At 43.7% G+C, this 26,377-nt stretch overlaps 1 protein-coding gene across 1 annotated transcript in view; it reads left to right on the forward strand.

Annotated features, from left to right (window-relative positions):
* Window positions 1-26,377, forward strand: part of LOC141060642 (dynein axonemal heavy chain 3-like) — a 2,648,786-nt gene that overhangs the window by 1,123,443 nt on the left and 1,498,966 nt on the right. Inside the window, exons 31-32 of the mRNA XM_073556958.1 lie at window positions 9,963-10,082; window positions 13,430-13,600. Coding sequence (XP_073413059.1) covers window positions 9,963-10,082; window positions 13,430-13,600 — 291 coding nt within the window. The remainder of the gene's footprint in view (window positions 1-9,962; window positions 10,083-13,429; window positions 13,601-26,377) is intronic.

The following is a 26,377-nucleotide window of genomic DNA, read 5'->3' on the forward strand; positions in this document are numbered from 1 at the left end:
GCGGGCACAGACTTCACACGCTAAAACATAGTCTTTACAGTCCTTAACCACCGTTGGCCACCAAAAGTTCCTAGTTACCAGTCTAGTGGTATTATTGAGACCAGAATGGCCTGCCAGAACAGAGTCATGCGATTCTTTAAGAACTTGTAGGTGAAATGTAGCCGGAACTAACAATTTTTGGGAGGGCGTAGTGTCAGGAGCTTGTTCTGGGGAGCTACGGATCTCCTCCAGAAGGTCCAAAGACACTGCCAACACAACAATCCCATTGGCCAATATTGGGACTGGCTCACAGTCCTTGGCTTGTGAGGGGCAAAAACTGCGAGAGAGAGCATCGGCCCTCACATTTTTAGTACCAGGGCGAAAGGAGATTAAAAAATCAAACCTAGAGAAGAACAAGGCCCACCTTGCCTGTCTAGGATTTAGTCTTTTAGCTGACTCCAGGTAGCTCAGGTTCTTGTGATCAGTAATTAGAGTGATCTTATGTTTGGCGCCCTCGAGGAAGTGGCGCCATTCCTCGAAGGCCCATTTGATTGCCAATAATTCCAGATTACCTATATCGTAGTTTTTTTCAGTGGCAGAGAATTTGTGGGAAAAAAAAGCACATGGGCGAAGCTGAGTGAGGGATGCAGTGCCTTGCAATAGCACTGCTCTCACTCCGACTTCAGAGGCATCTACTTCTTCAATAAATGGGCGGTCCAGATCAGGCTGAACCAAAACCGGGTTGGCCACAAAGCACTCCTTTAGCGTAGAAAATGCCTGAATTGCCTCAGGGTTCCAATTGGCCACATCTGCCCCTTTCCGAGTCAAATCTGTGAGTGGTTTGGCAATTTCTGAGAAAACCCTGATGAACTTGCGGTAGTAATTAGCAACCCTAAAAATCGCTGCAGCGCTTTTAGCGATTTGGGTTGCACCCAAGCTTTAATAGGTTGGATCTTGGCAGGATCCATGCGGAACCCTTTGCCTGAGACCATGCATCCTAAAAACTGTACCTCCTCAGCAAAAAAAACACATTTCTCTAGTTTAGCAAACAAGGAGTGTTCTCGCAGTCTCTGCAGCACAGAATGTCATGATCTCAGTGCGGGCTTGACTCGCACACGTGGGGTTAATGTCTGGAACCAGTGCTGATGACTGGCATTTCTGGGGTTAAAGGTTGTGATCTCAGTGCAGGCTTAACTGCACATCTGGGGCTTATTATTGTGGCCTCTCCCTGGTTCTGGGATAGCTTCTTATAGCCTCAGGATGCTCCCATCCCCGTCAGTTATACTTTTGCCCTTGGCATAGTGTGGTGACCGACCCCTGAGTGTGTTTGTGCTGTGTTCTTGCTCTGTGTATGACTCGGTCTGTTCTCTGGATACTGCTTGTTGGATTTTGCTTGGTACCTTCTATGTCTGTTTGGTTTTGATCTCTCCTTGGCCCCGACTCTCCGTTCTGTCTCATCCCTGGTACTTTACTGTTATCTCTGTGTATGACTCGGTTTGTCTGACTTTGAGAATTCCTGTATTAGTGTTCTGCTTATCTCTGATAGCAGGACACTAAGCCCCGCCCCCTTGTGGTCACATACTGCTCCAACCTTAACAGGACCGTGACATTATAACTGACCGTTAAGTTTTTTTGCTTTTTGTTTTTTTTTTCTCTCTGCTGAGAAATATGGATCCTATTCAATCTTTGGCTGAACAAATGAAAAATCTTAGTCAGATGTTTCAGGGTTTATCTCTGGAGCAGCAAGCTCTGGCTCGTTCTCAGCAGCAGGTTTCTGTGACAGTGCAAGGGGCTTTAGCTGCTGGGTCTCTGGGGGCTGGGGTGGGTGATGTTGTTTTGGTGTCCCCGGAACCACCTGTTAAACTGCCTGATTTATTTTCTGGGAACAAAAAGGGGTTCAGGGTCTTCATGGAGGGTTGTAAACTCTTCTTTAGTTTTAGGCCACGTTCCTCTGGGGACGAAAGTCAGAAGGTTGGGGTCATTATATATTTATTAAGAGGGTCCCCACAAGCTTGGGCTTTCTCCCTTCCTCCCACTGCCCCTGAGAGAGTGTCTGTGAATGCGTTTTTTGAGGCCCTCGGGCACATATATGATGAGCCGGACCGAGTGCAATTGGCAGAGGACATGGTGATGAGTGTCTGTCAGGGGAAACACTCGGCTGAGTGGTTTTGTACAGAATTCTGCCGCTGGGCGGCAGAGGTCTCTTGGGACGACGCCGCACTTCGAGGACTCTTTCGCAGAGGCTTGCCCGAGCGGTTACAGGATGCCTTGACATTACATCCCCCACCTAACTCACTTGAGGACACCACGACCCAGGCCGTCCGGATGGACCGCAGGCTGCGGGTCAGGGGGTGATGCAGGCAGAGACTCCATTGTTCCCTAGTGGAAAAGAGACTGTTTCTGTGCCCATGGATGTAGGGGCTCTCTCCCTGAAGGAAAAGGAGAGACAATGCCGGAGAGAAAAGCAGTTATGCTTCTACTGTGGTAAAACGGGACATTGGAAAAGGGAGTGTCCTGATTGTCCATCCTCAACCCGGTCGACGGGAAACGACTAGGTCTGGGTAGTCAGCGGGGAGACTACTCAGACCCTCAGGTACCCTTTTCCTCGTTTTCTAAGGTGTTGCTTCATGTGGAACTGTTAGTGGATGGTTGTTTTTTTCCCTCTACAGCTTTCGTGGACTGCGGATCATCCATCCATCTTATTGACGCCCAATTGGTCACACGCTGTAAGATAGGGACAGATAGACTTAAGGTTCCGATCAAAGTGGTGGCCATTGACACCTCCCCCACACTAAAGAGGGAATTATCTTTATGTCTGACTTGTTTTCACTCAAAGTGGGCGCTACCCATGTGGAAAACTTAAGTTTTTTGGTTCTGGACAATCTACCTGCAGGATTGGTGCTGGGCATGCCCTGGTTACAACGCCATAACCCAGTCATTAACTGGAAAATGGGGGAGATTGTTCAGTGGGAGTTTAATGATTCGATGTTATGTGATAAGTCTGCACTATTTGTTGAACCTGTTAAATCTGTATGTGTCATCTGTTGAGCTGGAAGGTATTCCGGAGTACCTGAAAGAATTCGAAGATGTCTTCTCTGAAAGCGAGGCCGAGACGTTGCCGCCACATAGACCCTTTGACTGCGCTATCGAGTTAGTCCCGGGGGCTTAATTGCCTAAAGCCCGTCTGTTTAATTTGTCTGGCCCTGAGCGCTTGGCCATGAAAGATTACATTGCTGAGAGTCTTCGCAAAGGACACATACGTCCCTCAGTCTCACCTGTGGCGGCAGGGGTTTTTTTTGTAAAGAGAAAAGATGGTGGTTTACGTCCCTGCCTCGATTTTCGAGAGCTCGACAAGATTACTGTATGAAATACATACCCCCTTCCGTTGATTCCCGATTTGTGTAACCAATTTTCAGGGGCAAAATGGTTCTCCAAACTGGATCTTCGGGGGGCATATAATTTGATAAGGGTCCAGGAAGGGGATGAATGGAAAACCGCGTTCCTCACGACCGAGGGACTGTTTGAAAATTTAGTCATGCCGTTTGGTCTTACCACTGCCCCAGCCATATTTCAGAATTTCATCAACGTGGTATTCTCGGATCTCATTGGTCGTTTTGTTGTCATTTACTTGGACGATATTCTGATATACTCTCCTGACAGTCAATCTCATCTGAATCATGTACGAACCGTTCTCCAAAGACTGAGGGAAAATCATCTGTATGCCAAATTGGAGAAATGTGTGTTTTTTGTTCAAGAATTGTCTTTTATGGGATTAATTGTGTCCTGTGAGGGTTTTCGCATGGACGCTAAGAAGGTGCAGGCCATTGCGGATTGGGTGCAACCCCGAGACCTTAAGGGTCTTCAGCACTTCTTGGGGTTCACCAATTATTACCGCAAATTTATTCAGGGGTTTTCACAGGTGGTCAAACCACTCATAGATCTTACATGTAAAGGTGCGGATGTGAGAAACTGTTCCTCGCTCGCGAAAGAGGCCTTTGCGACCCTGAAAAGAAGCTTTATGTCTGCTCCTGTGTTAGTACAGCCAGATCCGCCCAAACCATTCTTTGTGGAAGTGGACGCCTCTGAGGTGGGGGTGGGGGCGGTGTTGTCCCAAGGGCCTGCCACTCTAACCAACCTCAGGCCATGTGCTTTCTTTTCCAAGAAGTTCTCAGCTGCGGAAAGAAATTACGACGTATGCAATAGAGAGCTTCTTGAGGTCAAATTGGCGTTTGAAGAATGGAGGCACTTTTTGGAGGGGGCCAGTCACCCGGTTACAGTGATCACGGATCACAAAAATTTGTCATACATTGAGTCTGCTAAAAGACTAACGCCCAGACAGGCACTTTTTTTCCCCGTTTTCAGTTTACGATTACATTTCGTCCAGGGTCTAAGAATGTCAAGGCTGACGCCTTATCGCGCTGTTTTCTCCCCCTGAGCCACCGTCCTCCATTCTTCACCCTGGGGTTGTGATAGCAGAGGTCTCGTCTGAATTGGAACGGGAGATTCAGGGGGCCCAGTTGTGACCCCGGCGGCCAAGCCGGAGGGGAAGTTGTTTGTCCCAGAGCAACTTCACCTGAAACTCTTGCAGGAGTTCCATGAATCCAAGCTGAGTGCTCACCCTGGTATTTCAGCCACGCATCTGGTGGTGGCTAGGATCTTTTGGTGGCCTACCCTTGGTTCGGACATAAAAAAAATTCATTGCTGGTTGTGGGGTCTGTGCTCATTCTAAAAGTTCTCATAGCCGGCCGGCAGGGGAGCTGATGCCCTTGGCAGTGCCCGAAAGACCATGGACTCACTTATCCATGGATTTTGTTACCAATCTCCCTCCATCTAAGGATAATACAGTGGTATGGGTAGTGGTGGACAGGTTTTCTAAGCAGGCTCATTTTGTACCCCTGTCCGCACTACTGTCAGCTGAGACGTTGTCCAGGTTGTTTCTGCAGCATGTGATCTGGTTGCATGGGGTACCCCTGAATGTGGTGTCTGATCGTGGTGTGCAGTTTGTGGCTAAGTTTTGGCATGCTTTCTGCAAAAAATTAGGGATGTCTCTGTCCTTTTTGTCTGCATACCATCCTGAGAGCAATGGTCAGACAGAGCGCACTAACCAGTCCCTGGAACAGATCCTAAGGTGTCTAACCTCTGCTAGACAGAATGACTGGTGCGATGCACTGCCGTTGACTGAATTTGCCTTCAATAGTCGGGTGAGTCAATCCACGGGTATGACTCCTTTTTTGATCAATTATGGGTTCAGTCCTCATTTTGGTGAGTTTTCTCGTCTGGACTCGGGGTGTCCCGGGGCTGAGGGCTCTGTTCAGCAATTACAGAATACATGGGCAGAAGTTCAGCGGAGTATATCTATGTCTCAGGGCAGGTATAAGTTTTTCGCGGACAGGAAACGAACACCAGGGCCCACATTTCAGGTTGGAGACAAGATTTGGCTCTCCATGCGAAATATTAAGTTGAAGGTTCCTTCAGCCAAGTTGGGGCCCAAATTCATTAGCCTATACAAGATTGTGGAAAACATCAATCCAGTGGCATATAGGCTGTGCCTTCCACCATCTTTCAAGATCCCTAATGTCATCCACAAATCTCTGAGTCCGCTGCTCCTCCTGTTTTGGTCGAGGGGCAGGTGGAGTATAAGGTTGGTCTTATCGTAGATTCCAGGTTGGTACAACGGTCGGTACAGTACCTGGTTCATTGGAAGGGGTATGGACTGGAAGACAGGTCCTGGGTACCGGCCCGGTTGATGCAAGCTGATCGCCTGGTGCGGGCTTTCAATGCAAAATACCCGGGCAAGCCTGGGGGTCCAGAGGCCCCCCGTTGAGAGGGGGGAACTGAAATGATCTCAGTGCGGGTTTGACTCGCACACGTGGGGTTAATGTCTGGAACCAGTGCTGATGACTGGCATTTCTGGGGTTAAAGGTTGTGATCCCAGTGCAGGCTTACCTGCACACCTGGCCTCTCCCTGGTTCTGGTATAGCTTCTTATAGCCTCAGGACGCTCCCATCCCCGTCAGTTATACTTTTGCCCTTGGCATAGTGTGGTGACCCCTGAGTGTGTTTGTGCTGTGTTCTTGTTTATCTGATACTCTGTGTATGACTCGGTCTGTTCTCTGGATACTGCTTGTTGGATTTTGCTTGATACCTTCTATGTCTGTTTGGTTTTGATCTCTGCTTGGCCCTGACTCTCCGTTCTGTCTCATCCCTGGTACTTTACTGTTATCTCTGTGTATGACCCGGTTTGTCTGACTTTGAGAATTCCTGTATTAGTGTTCTGCCTATCTCTGATAGCAGGACACTAAGCCCCGCCCCCTTGTGGTCACATGACCGTAGGTCCTTCACTGCTCACTGACTCTAGCTTCTCCAGGTCCTGTTTCCTTGAACTATCCGGCCGTGTCTGACCCCGGGCCCCTCTGCAGTGTGGGTGAGTCCTTGCTCAGCGGTGGCTGCACGCCGACCTTAACAGGACCATGACACAGAACAGACGTGTTGAGCGTGTGTCACAGGGTCAGCAGAGTAAATCAAAATGTCATCTAAATACACGACGAAATACACCCCACAAATGTCTCTGAAAATATCATTAACAAAGTTCTGAAACACGGCAGGTGCGTTACTGAGTCCGAACGGCATTACAAGGTACTCAAAGTGGCCAAGAGGTGTATTAAACACTGTTTTCCACTCATCACCGTCTCTTATGCGGACCAGATTGTATGCCCCCCGGAGGTCGTTTAGGAAACCAACAAGCTCCCATTAGCTGATTAAAAAGATCAGGGATGAGTGAAAGCGGATACTGGTTCTTTATAGTGATAGCGTTTAATTCCCGGTAATCAATGGACGGTCTGAGACCACCATCTTTCTTCTCTACAAAGAAGAACCCGGCTCCAACTGGTGAAATGGATGGTCTAATAAACCCTTTTTTAAGCTGTCTGCTATATAGTCATTCATGGCCTGATGCTCTGGACCGGAGAGATTAAATATTCTCCCTTTTGGGAGATGGGCATCCAGAATCAGGTCTATAGGGCAATCATACTCTCTGTGAGGGGGTAGCTTCTCAGATTCTACAATAGAAAAGACATCCTCATAGTCTCTGAAAGCAAACGGTATGAGGGGTTTTTTAACCTTAACTTGGTTTACTGCTAATGATATGCAGTTATCCTGACACTGCGAACTCCAGCATACAACATCACCCAGGTGCCAGTCGATGACAGGATTGTGCTGGCGTAACCACGGCATCCCCAAAATAACTGCAGAAGATAAATTATGCATCACAAAAAATGGCATAAGCTCGGTATGTAATGCTCCCACAGACAGCAATTTTGGCAGTAACAAATTTAGCCCCCTCCAGAATAATAGATGTGCCATTAATAGCCATGGTTTTAATAGGGGCATTAAGTCTTAGTAGCGGTACACCAAGATTCCTAGCAGCCAAAGAATCCATAAAATTTCCTTCAGATCCACAATCCACATAAGCTTTTAAACAGAGAGATTTCTGACCAAATGAAAGATGGATAGGTAATAAAACTTTAGCCGCATCTGCGGGCAGTACCTGAGCCATAGGGCAACCATGGCCAGAGCTGCCCAGGGGCCGATGTCCCAGGAGTATGGATCTCTGACGTTCAGCTTTCTCCCTGAAGTCTCCAGACTGCAGCATGCTTGCAGGAAAATGAGAATGATCCTCCAGCCTGTGCACTGAAGCAAGTAACAGGTGTTCAGGTCAAAAATCAGCTCAGGCAGGAGAAGGGAAAAAAAAAGTTCAGGGAGACAGCTTTTGTATATGTTGGATATATACACAAGAAGCAGTTTTTATGGCCCGATATAATGTGACGTCCGTCCGCGAATCTGGGCTGCAGTAGGGACAGCACCCCGAGATACCCCGAGACCCTTAACCCCTATGCAGTGATCTGGAATTGTAGCAAGGCCCAGGGGGTGGCTGTCTAGAAGCAGTGCGCCAGAGCAGGACGGTTGCCAATAGGGAAGAAGGCAGGGAACCAAAAACGTAGTCAGAAACCAGGCGAGCAGCGGAGGTACAGAAACGGCAGGAAGTGGCAGAGTCGAGAGTCCATGCCAAGGTCACAAAACGGGAGAGCGGTAAAGGTACAAAAACGGCAGGCAGTAGCAGAGTCGAATATCCAGGCCAAGGTCACAAACCGGGAGAATAGCAGAGGTACAAAATCGTCAGGTAGTAGAGGGGTCAGAAATCTAGGCTGAGGTCAGAGTCAAACAATAGCAAATCACACAGTAGCACATAGGGGAACCAAGAATATATCCGGCGGCTTGCAAGACCAGTCCCAAGGTATTTGAGAGATCAGGTCATCCCTCACAGGCTCCCAGACTGATGATGTCATCAGGACCGCCCCCAGGACCAGGCCAGATGGCGATGCACCAACCCCTCCATGACCGACAGAGGAGCGGAGGCGAGTCTGATGGCGATGAGACAGTCCGGTGCCTTCTAGTGGCCGAGGCCGGGACAGCAGACCCCGAGTCTGACGGCAACATGACAGTCCGGCACCTTCTAGTTGCCGAGGCCGGGACAGCAGGCCCCGGGTCTGACGGCGACGTGACAGTCCAGCGCCTCCTAGTGGCTGAGGCCGGGACAGCAGGCCCGAGTCTGACGGCGACGTGACAGTCCGGTGCCTCCTAGTGGCCGAGGCCCGGACAGCAGGCCCCGAGTCTGACGGCGACATGACAGTCCGGTGCCTCTTAATGGCTGAGGCCGGGACAGCAGGCCCCGAGTCTGACGGCGACGTGACAGCTTGGTTTGTGGATTCTATGATGGTATACCCACACTAACTTATGAACCCCCAAATCTGACCCTATCTCAACAGCAGCTCCCCCTACACTGTCTGATTTCAGGCGTGACTGTGAAGAGCAGAGGGGTGGCAGGTCTCTTAAAGACCTGATGATGCTGTGCGGCCAGCCAATCACTGTAATACCACAAAAAAGATGGCTGCGGCATTACAGTGCATGGCAGACAATCCCTGCATGTTGACTGGTGCTCTAAAGAAATGGAAATGCTCAGCCCTTGCGGAGTACCGTGAGTACAGCGATACTCGGGCGACTAATGAGCATTATCGAGCCTGCTCGCTCATCATTAATACTCACCTTTATAAAAGACTCCTGTCCACAGACTCAATTTATCAGTCAGACTCTAACCTCTACAACATGAGCAAGACCAAAGAGCTTTCTAAGGATATCAGGGACAAGATCATAGACATATTAACTGAGAACTATTGGGAATCGGCAATCTCAGATAAACTGAACCCCATACACAAAGAATGATATTCCATAAAATGCTATAGCTGTAGAGTATTCTTTAGAGGACTGTGTGACAACACAAAATAATGTTTGCCTGTTCTCTGATGCTGCTGCAGTGTAGGTCATGGAGACCAATATGTTTTTTTAAACCATGAATTGAATCTCAAAAAGTGTGAATTTGTGTGAAATTGTGACTTTCAGGAAATTCGACTAAAACTCAGTCCTACATGAATCGATTCACTCGTCACTAGTCTGTCACCTTATGTAAAATTTGTAGTATCTTGCGACAGTGTGATTATTGTGGAGACAACAGTTTTAGCCCATTCTCAGAATTGTTAATAGATTACTAAACCCAGTTCATCACAAAAAGACATTTGCTAAAAAGAGCTAGCAATATTTCTCAATCTGAAATTTTTCTAGATTAAAAAAATTGATGCCATTGTACTTTTTTTTTGCTGTATTCTCCTTTTTTCAACTCTATTTTGATCTTTTTGATTAGCCTTAATTAAGTTCAGTGTTCTCATTTTCAGATGTATGATTTTCCTCTTTGTTGTTTTTAATTTAATGTTTTAATACTGTGAAAACATAATTTTGTTTAAAAGAATACAGAGAACACTCATGTCCAAGCTTAGTTATTTTTTTCTGTCTGTTTATTTTTCCAAACATTTTTTCGAATTGGCTGTTATGAATATTTAACCGCCCTTTACTCTCTCTTTCTTTTTTTTTTAGTGTGTTGTTTTTAACTGCTCTGATGGACTAGACTATAAAGCCATGGGGAAATTCTTCAAAGGTCTGGCACAGTCTGGAGCTTGGGCATGCTTTGATGAATTTAATCGTATTGAGCTGGAGGTAATTTTAACACCACTTTCTCAGAAAACTTAGTATGCACTGCAAGCAGAAATTCTACAAGTGCAAATATAAATGCAGAAACATAATATTGACTTTCAAATTCAGTTCTTTCATGTGTACATACACCTTTACAACATAGATCTTAATGTCTGAAAAAAATGTGTAATGAAAACTACTGATTTGATCCTCCCATATGATACAGGAAATATAATTATATACAGCTCTGGCAAAAATTAAGAGACCACTGCACAGTTTTATGAAAATCAGCTTCTCTACATGTCTGACAGCCATTCCATTCCAGTGTCAGTTGAGTACATTTCATTCTACTTAATGTGCTTCTGATTAGGTGATCATCACCTGAACCAAATCTTATTTAATGAAGGAAAGTATAAAAAACCCTGCTGTGGTGTTCACAATCCTCTTGCAATAGGACAAGCTGGACGGCAAAACAAGTGCTAGTAATATCCCAAACATAATAGGAATGAAAAAATTATATTTTAACCATACCAAAGAAGTTGAAAAGAAAAGTCTTGAGTGAGGAAAAGAAGGGATCAAAAATAGAAAAAAAATCAAAAGCTTAAAAGATCAAATGCCGCTTTAGCTCCTTTAAAAATAAACCAATTAAAAAACATAAAAAAGTACACGTTTGGTATCACTGAATTTAGAATTGAATTCAAAATATAAAAGCAATTACTCTGATCAGCAAATCGCATAATGAGAAAAAAATAAAATGGCAAGAATTAGTTTTTTTTTAGCAGATGTAACATTGCAATAAAATGCAAGAAGAGGCGATCAAAACATTGTACCTACCTCAAAATAATATTAAAAAAATCATCTCAAGCAGCAAAAAAAGGAAACGCTTTTGGTCTGGGAAATGGCGATATAAGCACAATTGTTTATTCTTCTACACTTTAGAATTTTCTTTCTCCACTTAAATTGAAAAAAAAACTATACATGTTTGGCATCTGCGTATTAATATTTTCCTGAGGAATCATATTGTCACTCTTGTTTTACCAGATAGTGAACATGGCAAATAAAACCGCAAAATAAATTATGGAATTGCACTTTTTTGCAATTTCACCACACTTCAAACTTTTTACCTGTTTTCCAGTATGTATACTATATGGTGTCATTCAAAAGAACAACTTGTCTCTCAAAATACATGCCCTTACATGGCTAATTTAATTAAAAAAATAAAAACATTATGTACAATGTTAAACAGGATAGCTAAATAATAAGTAGCTTTAATTGTTCTGATTACCGTATTTTGAGGTTTAAAAGACACACCGGATTATAAGATGCAACACAAATTTTGAGGAGAAAAATAGGAAAAAAAACTTTTTAATAAAATGGTGGTGCTTCTTATAATCTATGTGTCTTATTGCTTACCGGGGGTGGTGGCTGCGGAGAAGTGGGGTTCCAGGTCGCTTGCTGGTGGAGGCAGGAGTGGGGCGATGCTGCGGACCCCAGACTGGGAGAAAGGGGTGTTCAGATGTGTGGTGCGGGAGCTCCGCCAACATTTTGTGAAAGCCTGCAGCCTATGCATTTCTATGCGGTGGACTCCAGGAAAATGGCTGCCGGGGGCGGCGCATGAGAGCTCATCTCCTGAGATCCTGGTGCCGAGATCTCCATCTGCTAAGTAGTACTGTACAGCCACATATGGGGTAATGCCATGTTCAGTAGAAACTGTGTGACAAATTTTGGTGCATTTTTACTCATTTCCCAGTATGAAAATATAAAACTTGGAGCTAACATACAATCTTGGTGTAAAAATGTAAAATATTTTTTCGTTCACTGCCAAATGATATAAACATCTCTGACACACCTGTGGAGTCAATATGATCACTGCATCCCTAGATAAATTCGTTGAGAGGTTTAGTTTGGGTCACTTATGTGGGGTTCTGCTGTGTTTTCAACTCAGGGGCTCTGCTAATATAACATGGCACCCTCAGAAAAATGCAGCGAAATCTGCACTATAATACGGCGTTTCTTCCCTTATGAGTTTTGCACTGTGCCTCAAAAGTAGTTTTTGACAATATATAGGGTAACTCAGGAGAAGTTGCCCAACAAATTTTGGGGTCTATTTACTCCTGTTACCCTTGATAAAATGCAAAATTTGGAGCTAAAAAAGATTTTTGTGGGAAAATTTTTCCATGGCTTATTGTTATAAACTTCTGTGAAGCACCTGGGGGTTCAAGGTGTTCTTTACACATCTAGATAAGTTCCCAAAGAGGTCTAGTTTAGAAAATTGTGTCACTTCTTACTTGCTGGTGGTTCCCACTGTTTATGCACATCAGGGGCTCTCCAAACGCGACAAGGCATCCGCTGATTATTCCAGCAAATTTTACATTCAAAAAGTCAAATGGTCTCCTTCCCTTACAAGCACCCAAACAGTTGCTTTTCTCCACATGTTAGATATCTGTGCACTCAAGAGAAATTGCACCACAAATTGTATGGAGCAATTTCTCCTTTAACACTTATAAAAATGCAAAATGTAGAGCTAAAAAGGATTTATCTGTGAAAAAATGTATTTTTTTATTTTCACAGCTGTACGTTATTAATTTCTGTGGATAACCTGGGGGTTCAAGGTGCTTAATACACATCTAGATAAGTTTCTTAAGGGGTCTAGTTTCCAAAATAGTGTCGCTTGTTGGGGGTTTCCACTGGTTTGGCACATCAGGGGCTCTTCAAACATGACATGACGTCCGCTAATTATAGCAGCAAATTTTGCATTCAAAAAGGGAAATGGCGCCCCTTCTCTTTTGAGCCCTGCCGTGTGCCCAAACAGTAGATTTCCCCCACATATGGGGTATCGGCATATTCAGGAGAAATTGCATAACAAATTTTATGGTCTATTTTCTCCTGTTACCCTTGTGAAAGTAAAACAAATAGGTCTAAAGTAAATTTATTTTTGTGAAATAAAAGTAATTGTTTATTTTTTCCTTCCACATTCCAAAAATTCCTGTGTATCACCCAAAGGGTTAATAAACTTCTTGAATGTGGTTTTGAGTACCCTGAGGGGTGCAGGTTTTAGAATGGTGTCACTTTTGGGTATTTTCTGTCATTTAGGCCCCTCAAAGTCACTTCAAATGTGAGGTGGTCCCTAAAAAAATTGTTTTGCAACAAAACTACCATGGATCAGTATAGTCTCACAGAGAAGTACTGTTCCTTTGTTTTTTTTACTATGCTCAAGTTTTACAGTATACTCAAAATTCTTTACTAATTAACACCAATAAATGCAATAATAATCAATGTATTTTTCATTTATGTGTATCTGTAAATTTAATATTGTATATGGTAAATGTACTTTTTAATCTCATATTCCCTTATGCTTAAATTCCTTATAGGTACTTTCTGTAGTTGCTCAACAAATTCAAACAATTCAACGAGCTATATCAGAGCAGGTTCAGACTTTCATGTTTGAAGGTACTGAAATAAGTTTAGATTCATCATGCACAGTATTCATAACAATGAATCCAGGATATGCAGGAAGAGCTGAACTTCCGGATAACTTAAAGGTAGGTCGCACCATTGATATACACAAAGTTTTCATTGTAGTTGATTAGTGGAGCACCCCGCAGGGCCTGGAGGAGCTCGGTACCGGGCCCATCGACTTCAATGGGGGACGGTGTCACGGTGGCGGCGACCCGGTCCGTGGCCCAGAGGCATCCAGTAATAAAATAGGGGAAAGTTGTGTGGTATTTATGTGGTAAAAATGAAGAAAAAGTTTATAGATAGTTAAATACGTGACACCACCTGTGGTATTCTGGTCAGAGGTGACCGGCGCTGCGGTGTTGTTCCCCTGAGACTGCTGGTGTGTCGCAGCTGAGGTGAAAATAGCTCTCCACAGGTAGAGCAATAGTTCCAGGGCAAAGATGTTAAATTAATAGTAAAAATGGCTGTGAACGTTGGGGTGCAGAGAAATGAGAGAAAGACACAGAGAGGTGCAGTTTCTTTACCTTTTACTTGAAAGTGGTTGTAATCTGGAGTACCACATACAGGTGATGGAATGAGTCTGGCTCGCCTGGAGGCATTCAGGGGATCCACCTTGCCAGGTGGGGATTTAGGACCTTCCTTCTGCGCTTTGTGTGTGGGTCTCCGCTGTTTATAACTTTGCTGCGACCCTCAATTGCATGACGATTTCACTAACCTGTACGGCTGTCTGTTATGAATGAGTCACCGTAGGAGGCAAAAACAGAAATACTAGCTAAGTCCAGAAAACCAGAGAAGTTGGCAGCTATCGGATTACAGACCCCTGAACCTATCAACAATAACTAGCAGTAGCCGTGGGAGGTTCCTACGGTGCCCTAGACCCCTCAATCACAGCCGGAGAACTATATAGCCTAAAGACAGAAAGGGAAATCTAAACTGCCCCAGAGCAGACCTATCAAAAGAGCCAACAGCTGATAGAGAAAAAAGCCCTGAAGACGCTAGGCTTCAAAAAGACCATATCAGTACTCAGGTATTTTCTGAAGACAGAGCAAAAAGGAATTCAGAACACCCCAGCAGGGAATGGCAGAAATCCAGAAAAACAAGGAAAGACAAAACCAAAACACAAATGCAAAAAACAAAGCAGCGAACTTAGCTTTTGAGGAGCAGGAATCAGACTGGTCTCCTAGAATCCCTCAGAGAGATCACCAGCAAGGCAGAAGGGCGTTGGCTGCCTTATATCCAGTCAGAAATTCCCGTCACCCAGTCATCATCATCCAGCTCAGGTGCTTGGTGATCAGCCTCACTACCTTCCTTCACCAGAAGAGGGAGTTCATCAGACCTCAATGGTGAAGGGGAAAATGAACTCACAACAGTACCCCCCCCTTGAGGAGGGGTCACCGAACCCTCATCTACGCCACCAGGGCGATCAGGGTGAGCCCGATGAAAGGCACACACCAATCTTTTGGCATGAATATCAGAGGCAGAGACCCAGGAATTATCCTCCTGACCATAACCCTTCCACTTAACCAAATACTGGAGTCTCCGTCTAGCCAGACAGGAATCCAGTATCTTCTCTACCTCATATTCCATGTTACCTTCAACCAATACAGGGTCCAGAGGTGCCAACCCAGGAACTACTGGTTTAACAAACCTCTTCAACAAGGACTTATGAAACACATTATGGATTTTAAATGTGACAGGAAGAGCCAAACGAAAAGAGACCGGATTAATAATCTCCAAAATCTTGTAAGGTCCAATAAATCTAGGCTTAAACTTAGGAGAAGCCACCTTCATAGTGATATTTTTTGATGATAACCAAACCATATCACCAACTTTAAACTGGGGACCAATGGTCCTATGTCGGTTGGAAAAGACCGCTGGGCCTTTTCCTGGGAGAGAGATAACTTATCCACCACTTGGTCCCAGATCTGGTGCATTCTCTCCACCACAGTGTCAACACCTGGGCAGGCAGAAGGCTCCACCTGCCCTGAAGAAAATCGAGGGTGAAAACCAAAGTTACAAAAAAAAGGTGACATCAAAGTGGCAGAACTAGCTCTATTATTTAAAGCAAATTCGGCCAAGGGCAAAAATGAAACCCAATCATCCTGATCAGCGGAAATAAAACATCTCAAATACGACTCCAAGGTCTGGTTTGTTCTCTCCGTCTGCCCATTGGTCTGAGGGTGAAAAGCAGAGGAGAAGGACAACTGAATTCCCAGCTTGGAACAGAAAGTCCTCCAAAATCTAGACACAAACTGAACTCCTCTGTCAGATACAATGTTCTCAGGAATCCCGTGCAAGCGAACCACCTGTTGCAAAAACAGGGGCACCAACTCAAAGGAAGATGGCAGCTTAGGGAGTGGTACAAGATGAGCCATCTTAGAGAACCTATCACAAATCACCCAAATAACAGTCATTCTCTGAGAGACAGGCACATCAGAGATGAAATCCATTGAAATATGGGTCCATGGCCTCCTGGGGACTGGCAAAGGCATCAACAACCCACTAGAGCGAGAACAAGGTTTAGACAGGGAGCAAGTCCCACAGGACTGCACAAAATTCCTGACATCATGAGACAAGGTGGGCCACCAAAAAGACCGACTCACCGGATCTCTAGTACCAAAAATACCTGGATGACCAGCCAATGCAGAGCATTGAACTTCAGACATCACTCTCTTCTTCCACTGGTCAGGAACATACAACATTCCACTGGGACAATGCTCAGATTTGTCCTCCTGGAACTCTTCCAGAGCACATCTCAAATCGGGTGAGATGGCAGAAAGAACTACCCTTTCGCCTAAGATAGTAGCAGGCTTGGTCACCACAGGAGAATCAGCAAAGAAGCTCCTAGAGAGAGCGTCAGCCTTGACATTCTTAGTGCCAGGAAGAAAAGAGACCACAAAATCAAAACGTGTAAGAAACAAAGCCCACCTAGCCTGTCTAGGGATCAAGACTTTGGCCAACTCCAGGTAAATTAAATTCTTGTGGTCAGTGAGGACCACGACTTGATGTTTAGCTCCCTCCAACCAATGTCTCCACTCCTCAAATGCCCATTTCATGGCTAACAGTTCCCGATTCCCCACATCATAGTTACGTTCAGATGGAGAGAACTTTCGGGAAAAGAAAGCACAGGGATTCATTTTAGATGTTACAGGATCCTTTTGGGACAAAACAGCTCCTGCACCAATCTCAGAAGCGTCCACCTCTACCTGGAACGGGAGTGAGACATCAGGTTGCCGCTAAACCGGGGCAGAAGTGAATCTTCGCTTCAGCTCCTGAAAGGAAGAAACAGCCTCCGGAGACCAATTCAACACATCAGCACCCTTCTTAGTCAGATCAGTCAATGGCTTGGCAATACTAGAAAATTTTGCTATAAATTTCTGATAAAAATTAGCAAAACCCAAAAACTTCTGGAGGGCCTTCAAAGAAGTGGGCTGAACCCAATCATAAATGGCCTGTACCTTGGCCGGGTCCATTTCAATAGTTGACGGAGACAAAATAAATCCCAAAAATGAAATCCTCTGTACCCCAAAAAGGCATTTCAATCCTTTGACATACAGGGAATTCTCCCTCAAGATCCGGAACACAGTCCGAACATGTTCCACATGAGAATCCCAATCCTTGGAGAAGATCAAAATATCATCCAGATAGATAATCAAAAATTTATCCACAAAGTCTCGGAAAATGTCGTTCATGAAGCACTGGAAGACAGAAGGGGCATTAGTGAGCCCAAAAGGCATCACCAGATACTCAAAATGTCCCTCCGGAGTATTAAACGCCGTCTTCCATTCATCCCCATGCTTAATGCGGATAAGATTATATGCCCCCCTGAGGTCAAGCTGGGTAAACCAGCAAGCACCTTTAACTCTGGAGAATAGATCCGAAATCAGGGGTAACGGATACTGATATTTAATAGTAATTTTGTTGAGGGCACGATAATCAATACAAAGCCTTAATGAACCATCCTTTTTGGCCACGAAAAAAAAACCAGCACCTAAGGGTGAAGAGGATGGTCTAATATGACCCTTCTCCAATGCCTCCTTAATATAGGATCGCATAGCCTCGTGCTCGGGTACAGATAAATTGAAGAGCCGACCCTTGGGAAATTTACACCCAGGGCTCAGTTCAATTGCACAGTCATAACTCCTATGAGGAGGCAAAGACGCAGACTCATTCTCACTAAATACATCATAAAAGTCCGCCAAATAGTCAGGAACATCATGCGACTGAGGAGAGGTGGAAAAAAACGGAGCCTCACTAAGGGCACACCGACAACCCCAACTCACCACAGACACAGATTTCCAATCCAAAACTGGATTATGAATTTGCAACCAGGGAAACCCCAGAACAATAGTATCATGCAAATTATGCAACACCAAAAATCTGAAATTTTCTTTATTGTCTGGGGCGACCCACATTACCACCTGGGTCCAAAACTGAGGTTTATTTTTCGCCAAAGGAGTAGCATCAATCCCCCTCAAAGGGATAGGCATCCGCAGAGGTGTCATCGGAAATCCACAACGTTTAGCAAAATCTAAGTCCATTAGGTTCAGGGCTGCTCCCGAATCCACAAAAGCCTTGGCGGAAAATGTGGACAGGGAGCAGATCAGAGTAATAGCCAGAAGAAACTTAGGTTGAACACCACCCACAGAAAACGTGTGTGCAAAAAGTTTCTCTCGTTTAGGACAGGCAGAAATAATATGCGAGGCATCTCCACAAAAAAACACAGCTTATTACGCATTCTGAACTCCTGACGTTGCTCCCTGGACAAAACTCTATCACATTGCACAGGTTCAGACACTTGTTCAACTCGTGCAGTCCTGCGTTCACGTAAACGCTGATCAACCTGAATGGCAAATGACATAGAATCGTCAAGACCAGAGGGAACAGGAAATCCCACCATAGTATCTTTTACGGCTTCTGACAAACCCTTCCGAAAGAGAGCTGCCAAGGCATTATCATTCCAGGTAGTAAGGACCGCCCACTTTCGGAATTTTTGACAGTACAATTCTGCAGAATCTCGACCCTGGCTCAATGCCAACAGGGTCTTTTCAGCCTGATCAATAGCATTAGGTTCGTCATATAACAACCCCAAGGCTTGAAAAAATGCGTTCACATTAGTCAGAATAGGATCATCTGGTTTCAAAGAAAATGCCCAATCCTGGGGATCGCCACGCAGCAAAGAGACGACAATTTTAACCTGCTGCGCGGAGCTCCCTGACAAGTTAGGCTTCAAGGCAAAAAATAATTTACAATTATTTTTGAAATTCAAAAATTTAGACCGATCCCCAAAAAACACATTAGGAGTAGGGATCTTTGGTTCAGCAGCATGTGAATGAGCAAGGTAGGCGGAAATTCCCTGCACTTCCGCAGCGAGCTGCTCCACACGATCAGACAATTGCTTTATCTCCATTGAGAGAAAAAAAAATTCCCCCTATGGCCTTAGAGATATAGAGAAAAAATATACACACCTTTTTTTTTTTTTTTTTTACAATTCTTTCCTGCTATTGAGCATGGATCTGCGGTATGGCTGGTGATTCTGTTATGAATGAGTCACCGTAGGAGGCAAAAACAGAAATACTAGCTAAGTCCAGAAAACCAGAGAAGTTGGCAGCTATCTGATTACAGACCCCTGAACCTATCAACAACAACTAGCAGTAGCCGTGGGGGGGTTCCTACGGTGCCCTAGACCCCTCGATCACAGCCGGAGAACTACATAGCCTAAAGACAGAAGGGGAAATCTAAACTGCCCCAGAGCAGACCTCAAAGCAATAGGCAGCCCCCAACATATAATGACGGTGAAGCAAGATGAAAAAACACTCACACAGATAGAAAGATAGGCTGAGCAAACGATGGGGCCCAAGCTAAGTACAAAAGACAGGATAGAAAAGCTGCTGTCTGTAATCCGCCAAAACCCTATCAAAAGAGCCAACAGCTGATAGGGAAAAAAGCCCTGAAGACGCTAGGCTTCAAAAAGACCATATCAGTACTCAGGTATTTTTTGAAGACAGAGCAAAAAGGAATTCAGAACACCCCAGCAGGGAATGGCAGAAATCCAGAAAAACAAGGAAAAACAAAACCAAAACATAAATGCAAAAAACAGAGCAGAGAACTTAGCTTTTGAGGAGCAGGAATCAGACTGGTCTCCTAGAATCCCTCAGAAAGATCACCAGCAAGGCAGAAGGGCGTCGGCTGCCTTATATCCAGTCAGAAATTCCCGTCACCCAGTCATCATCATCCAGCTCAGGTGCTTGGTGATCAGCCTCACTACCTTCCTTCACCAGATGAGGGAGTTCATCAGACCTCAATGGTGAAGGGGAAAATGAACTCACAACAGCTGTCAGCATGAGCCTATTCCATGGGTACCATCCTTTTCACCGTCATCGCCGGGCTCCTTATCTGCTGTCGTGCCCTCAGGTATTCAAATGTCGCACAGGAATTTACAATTCCCTGTATTTTCAGATCCGGCGATCAGAACATACAGCTCCTGACCACCAAAGACTCTGACGTTCCTTTTCTCCCTATTAGCGCTTTGCTCTGGGTCTGCTATATGCAGTTTTAGCTTCCCAGAGTCTCTCTGTCTCTGCTTGTGTCCTTTCCCTCTTCACAGATCAGCTGCCCGTCTTGAACTACTTTCAGATCAGCTCCCTGTCTTCCACTGACAGGATCTTCCAGAAAGATACCTCACATTTTTTAACTGCCTTGTCATTTCTCCTCACAGCTCACAGCTGCTCTCGTTTCCATGACAACTCCATCAGCTGACTTCTAGCTGACTCACCAACCCCCTTTGCTGGTCAGAATTTATAAGGCATCTCCCTTTTCTGACATGCAGCAGGAATTGTGATTTAATCTATGCTACCTGGCATGGGGGTCCCCTTTCTGCCTCCAAGCATGACCACCTCTTAGAAGGAGGCGATGTCACTGTGACAACCGGACTCTGGGGTGTCACATTGGCATCATCGTAAATTATAATTTTCATCCAAAAGTACATATATTTTATCTATACAACCTCTCATTTGATTTAAAAAATATATTTTTTATAGGGATGGTTTTAACAAAGCGAATGGCATGAATTTAGAATGTATGTCACAGAAAATCTGATCTGGATAAATGGAATGGTTTTCCTAATGGGACATCTTTTGACAGATTTCACTGTATTTTTTGTATAAGTAAAGTAAGTGATTTTTTTCTTGGTTTCCATTTACGGTAACCTAGAGGGCTTTTCTGGGTTATTGGCATTGAAGGCCTAGTCTTAGGATAACAAAGGAAAAAAGCTATCCCACTATGTTATGCATTGCATCCAATCACCAAGAGTTTACATTTCAATGCAAAGCAGCCAGCCGATTCCCAGGCAATCACAATGTAATTTGAAAGCCTAGAACTTGTTATTGGGGTCTGGGAACCCCCACACTGTCTTCAGATCCATTGAACATGTGCATGGTGCATAGTACGAGCCTTGTAAGAAATTATTTGAAGCTTTATCCTTGTTGTGTGTAGCAATGTTGTGGTATATAGCTTTCCTGAAATCTAATATGAGGTTTATGACACCCAAATAACTGGTTATGAGTAAGGTCATTTGAAATGTATTATTTTTTGAAGGTCATTCTAATTAATTTACCGATGATTATTTTACAGGGCTTTTGTCTTGAAGAAGAATATGTGTGCAATATAATATTACTAAAAGTAAATGTAGATAATTTGTTCCTTTTTTTATTCATCTTCTTTGTGTGATATTTAAAAAAAAGTGCTTCCATTATTTCTTCAATTTTCTAATAAGATCATTATATTGTATTAGTTTTGTATTTAAGATGTCTTAAAATGTGCGATTTTGAATGTTGGGCCATACATAAAGGCTAATTATTTCATTCTAAGCAATACTGAGGTTAATACTTGCATTACATGGCTATGTAGAAGAAACAGCCTTTGGGGTATGCCGTACTCCATGAAGAGGTATATGTAACTAAAATATGATGGACGGTTTCGGATAGGGTATCAATACAGCACTGTACAGATCAGTTATTTGTGCAAGAGATTAGAGCATTGTCAAATCCCCAAAAAGTAACATGAATATTATTAGGGATAATCAATCAATATCCTGGAGGTTGCCATTGAATATCCACCTTTTTCTTCATACCACCTTCCATCTTCCAGCACCTTTTCCCATTGTGGCACCACTGTTCAGCTCCATGCAATGTTTATACTTTGCATAATCAGAAAATAAAATTATGGAATTAAAATTAAGGTGAAAGATTTCCTTTAAGAAATAAGTTAAATCAATCTTGCACTAGGTGGAAACTTTCAAATAATGCTTTGAAATATTGCATAGAGAAAAGTTGAAATTCAGTTACTTAATTATCACTCTCATCTTTCATATTTTGTATTCTGTATTGTGATATTATTGTTTTTGTCCAGTAACTACATATTTGAACAAAGCTTATTGAAAATATTTGAATATTCAGTAAAACCTTTCCCGATTTTGTCTCACAGTAAGAGTTGTCAGTTGAAACCCATTCCCAAGTTAGTTTGCTGCCCTTCTGTGTCTAGCTTTCAAATCACCCCAAGGCTGTTCCCTCTAGACCCAGAACTATGATTTCCTTCATTAGAACCTGGCTTTCAATTTAAGCTTTAATTAGAACAGACAGCCGTGATACTTACTTCATCTCATATTCTCCTAAGTATTAGTAAAGTGGGTATTGAATTAATATTGAATTTTTGTGTAGCTCATGAAAAAAATGTGTGGATAGATAGAGATAGATAGATATATTGATAGCTAGATAGATAGATAGATAGATAGATAGATAGATAGATACAAACTAATATTTATAATTTAATCTCTCAAAATTGCATACATTTTAATAACCAAGGGTGAAGTAGCACAGAATATGATAAATGTTGAGAACATATCACATAAGGTAAGAAAAAAACAATAAATAATGTGTAAAGCCATAACTGATCATAATCATAAACCTGTGTAAAACAAATAGTGATTAACCAATTAACATAAAATCACATACATGTATGTAATTGTGGGGGTGATCATGTTTGGAGAGGCCTCAAAGGCTGAGATTTCTCCACACATAGAAGATTCTGGCTTTGTTACATTTAGGTTCTACTGTGAAGCTCAGCCACAGGAAAATAATAATGCAAAAATAAACCTAAGAAAAAAACAACTACAAAAGTAACAAAATGGGCATATACCTTATATCAGGTCAGAGGCGTGGCTAGGGTTTCAGCTTGGGGGGGGCGAAAAATCTGAGTGGGCCCCTAACCAGGTAATCCTGACTACAGCTACGTGGCACACCCTAATTGTGAGTTAGCAGATGACCGCACTGTGAGATAAAATAAACCTATATACAAAAACAAACACTGATATTACTATATGGAGACCATATAGTGGTAGATACCAGTCCCGAAGACTATATAAGAGATTACAGCACAGTTATAGATGGTAACTTACTGCTGATGATCTTTCTGATGGAGTCTGTTAGCGTGGCTCATCTGGAGCTGGAATTTCCAGGAGTGGACCCTCTGGGCCGTGGCACCGAGGGGCCCCGGGCGAGCTGCCAGGTGGAACCGACCCCTATACAGGGACCGTTAGGAGCAGGCCCTGGGGTTCGAGTACCACGGTAGCCGGTACCAAGAGGAGCGGCTCAGGATGGACTGGAGTAGGAGTGTGGGGCTGAAGTGTAGATGACAGGACAGAGCTGGAACACAGGAGACATGAGTGGAGTAAGGCTGTAGACTGGAACGTGGAGGGACTGAAGTGTAGATGATGGGACAGAGCTGGAACACAGGAGACAGGAGTGGAGTAAGACAGTAGACTGGAACGTGGAGGGACTGAAGTGTAGATGATGGGACAGAGCTGGAACACAGGAGACAGGAGTGGAGTAAGACAATAGACTGGAATGTGGAGGGATGGCTGGAGCAGGAACACAGGAGACAGGATGAGAGGAGGAAGGAAGGAGTGGAGCAGCATGGAACTGGAACACCGGAAGCAGGACTGGAGTAGGATGGGAGGACTGGAGCAGGATGGAACAGGAACACCGGAGGCAGGACTGGAGTAGGAGGGAAGGACTGGAGCAGGATGGAACAGGAACACCGGAGGCAGGACTGGAGTAGGACGGCAGGACTGAAGCAGGATGGAACAGGAACACCGGAGGCAGGACTGGACTGCGAGGCTGCTGCAGGGAGCACACGAGAACAGGACTGTGAGACTGCAGAGAAACATGAAGAAGTGAGCCCAGTGTGCTAGGAAACACAACGATTAAGCGCCTCCCTCAGGGGGAAGCGGCCTGATATCCCCTTGTCTGGTCTGCCATTGGTCAGGGGGTGCTTCCGGGTCAGGGCATAGCCGGAGCACAAGAAGCAGAAGGGAGACGCGACTGCGGCCTATGGCGCATGCGCATTGCATGCACAGACACCGCCGGCCGTGCGCCTGTCAGAGATGACCGCCGTGGCTGTTGGGCGGCGAGGGGCTGCAGCGTGGGAGTGATGGCCGGGTGAGTATGCAGAGACGGCGTGGGAGCGGAGGCCAGGTGAGTATGTCGGAACGGCGTGACAGAGTCGTTCACTTTCCTCATCTTTTCCATCTGATTCAGACCAACACGACAACTTCTCCAGCCCGGACTCATCTGCAGAGATTACAGCAACTACACATCTGACTTCTCACATTTCCTGTACTGTCCATATCTATGCCCAACCTGTGCAAACTACTCATCCTGCTGATACCCCAATACTGAGCCACTGCTGCCATATGTGCCCTACAGCGCCTACTGTGTGATATAATAAGTGTTCCTCTTACCACCCCACATAATACAGCCACCACTGTGCCCCTTGCAAAGTAATAATGCCACCTTTGTGCTCTCTAGATAGTAAAATTCTCCCTAAAATTTTTTAATGCCCTGTGCTAGTGCCCTACATGTTTTGTCCCTAAAAAATAAAAATACTCCATATGCAACTTTGATGGTCACAATACTCTAACTGCCCCTATAACAAAAATGCTTAAGTGCCCACTTAACATTTAATAGTGTCCCATGAGCCCCCCCATGTACAGTAACAATGGCGACAGTATCAGAGTTTCGAGTAGGCCATCATGTGACGACTCTTTCGGCTTCTCAATTAACTTCTATTGAGAGAAACCAAACCTTTCTAGTCAACACATGCAAATATGTGGTTGCTTGACTTCCTGATAACGCCAGTAATATTGGAGGCTCATGCAGCAGGCGCTCCCTGTCATTATTTAGCAGTCTGCAGTCACATAAATTTAGTATATTGCCCTTGGCACAAATTTAATTTTCCTTTCATTTACCTTACATATAAGGACTTACTTTATCGTGTTATATAACTGACTAGGGGCTTTTTTCTTTGTATGCCTTATGCCTCATTAAACTAAATAGAGCTACTATTTATATCTTTTTTTACTCTCTCTTTTACACATTTGATAAAGTTTAGATTCCTGCCTTTAGGACCCTTAATTACAATGGCACCATCTGTTTCTGTTTAATAGAGTGCAGGCACGGTGTGGAAGGTGCATAGTTTACATCGTCTTAGAGATATTTGTTGAGCATGCTCAGTTGGTCACTTGAAATGCTAAATCTTATTTTCATGTGATGTATAGGAGCTGTTTTCGCTAAAAAGGCAGGTGAAACATTAATCACTGTTTATCTTACACTTGTGGATAATTATGATCACTTATGGATAGCTACACTGCTTACTGTTATTTATTACCGTACATGTGATTTGTTATATCTCCACACTGTTTATCATCCTATGTGCTACTTCACACTAGCTTGCAATAACACTTTTGGGATATTAAATTATGAATATCAATGTATTACTATGTAATTGTGAAGCACTTGATCCCTTTTTAAATATGTGTACTTTACACACTCTTCCTTACTTGAGAGACTCATTATTGTTTGAGTCAAAAAGGTGCATCAATATCAATCCATCTATCTATCTGTCCCATATCTATCTGTCTATCTATTTATCTCTATATCTATCTGTCCATCTATCTGTCCCATATCTATCTATCTCTCTCTATATCTATCTATCTATCTATCCCATATCTATTTGTCTATCTATCTATCATCTATCTATCTGTCCCATATCTATCTCTCTCTATATCTATCTATCTATCTATCTATCCCATATCTATTTGTCTATCTATCTATCATCTATCTATCTGTCCCATATCTATCTCTCTCTATATCTATCTATCTATCTATCTCTATATCTATCTATGTATCGATCTGTACAATATCTGTCTATCTATCTATCCATCCATCTATCTACAGTATCTATCTATCTATCTATCTATCTATCTATCTATCTATCTATCTATCTATCTATCTATCTATCTATCTACAGTATCTATCTATCTATCTCTCTAGCTATCTATCTATCTATCTATCTATCTGTCCCATAACTATCTATCTATCTATCTATCTATCTATATATTATCTCTGTATGTCTATGTAGGGCCTCCATATGTTGTGGAGCTTTACAAAGCAAATACATTACCTAATCAGAAAAGAAAGCTGACCCACAGTAATTGTGTTTTTTTAATGCAAAAGGATATTCCCTAAATCAAGATGTTACAATATGAATGTCTACCTGTAATGCAAATAACCTTAATTTTACATATTTGTTTTACTAGCCAAATTTTGCAACTTTACACATCACATTAATGCAGCGTCCTGTTGCAAGTGCTGGGTTTTTCGTCAAGTGCTTACCTAGCATTTTTAATTTTGTAATTTTTGGAAAGTGGGTTGAATTTTATTTAAAGAAAATAAATCTAAACAAAAAAAATCAAAACCCAGAACGGTTGAATCTCAAAAGCAATAGCACAAAGCAGAGACCAA

Source organism: Dendrobates tinctorius, unplaced genomic scaffold, assembly GCF_039654945.1.
Source record: "Dendrobates tinctorius isolate UK_male_01 unplaced genomic scaffold, ASM3965494v1 ptg000241l, whole genome shotgun sequence".
Classification (NCBI taxonomy): Eukaryota; Metazoa; Chordata; class Amphibia; order Anura; family Dendrobatidae; genus Dendrobates; species Dendrobates tinctorius.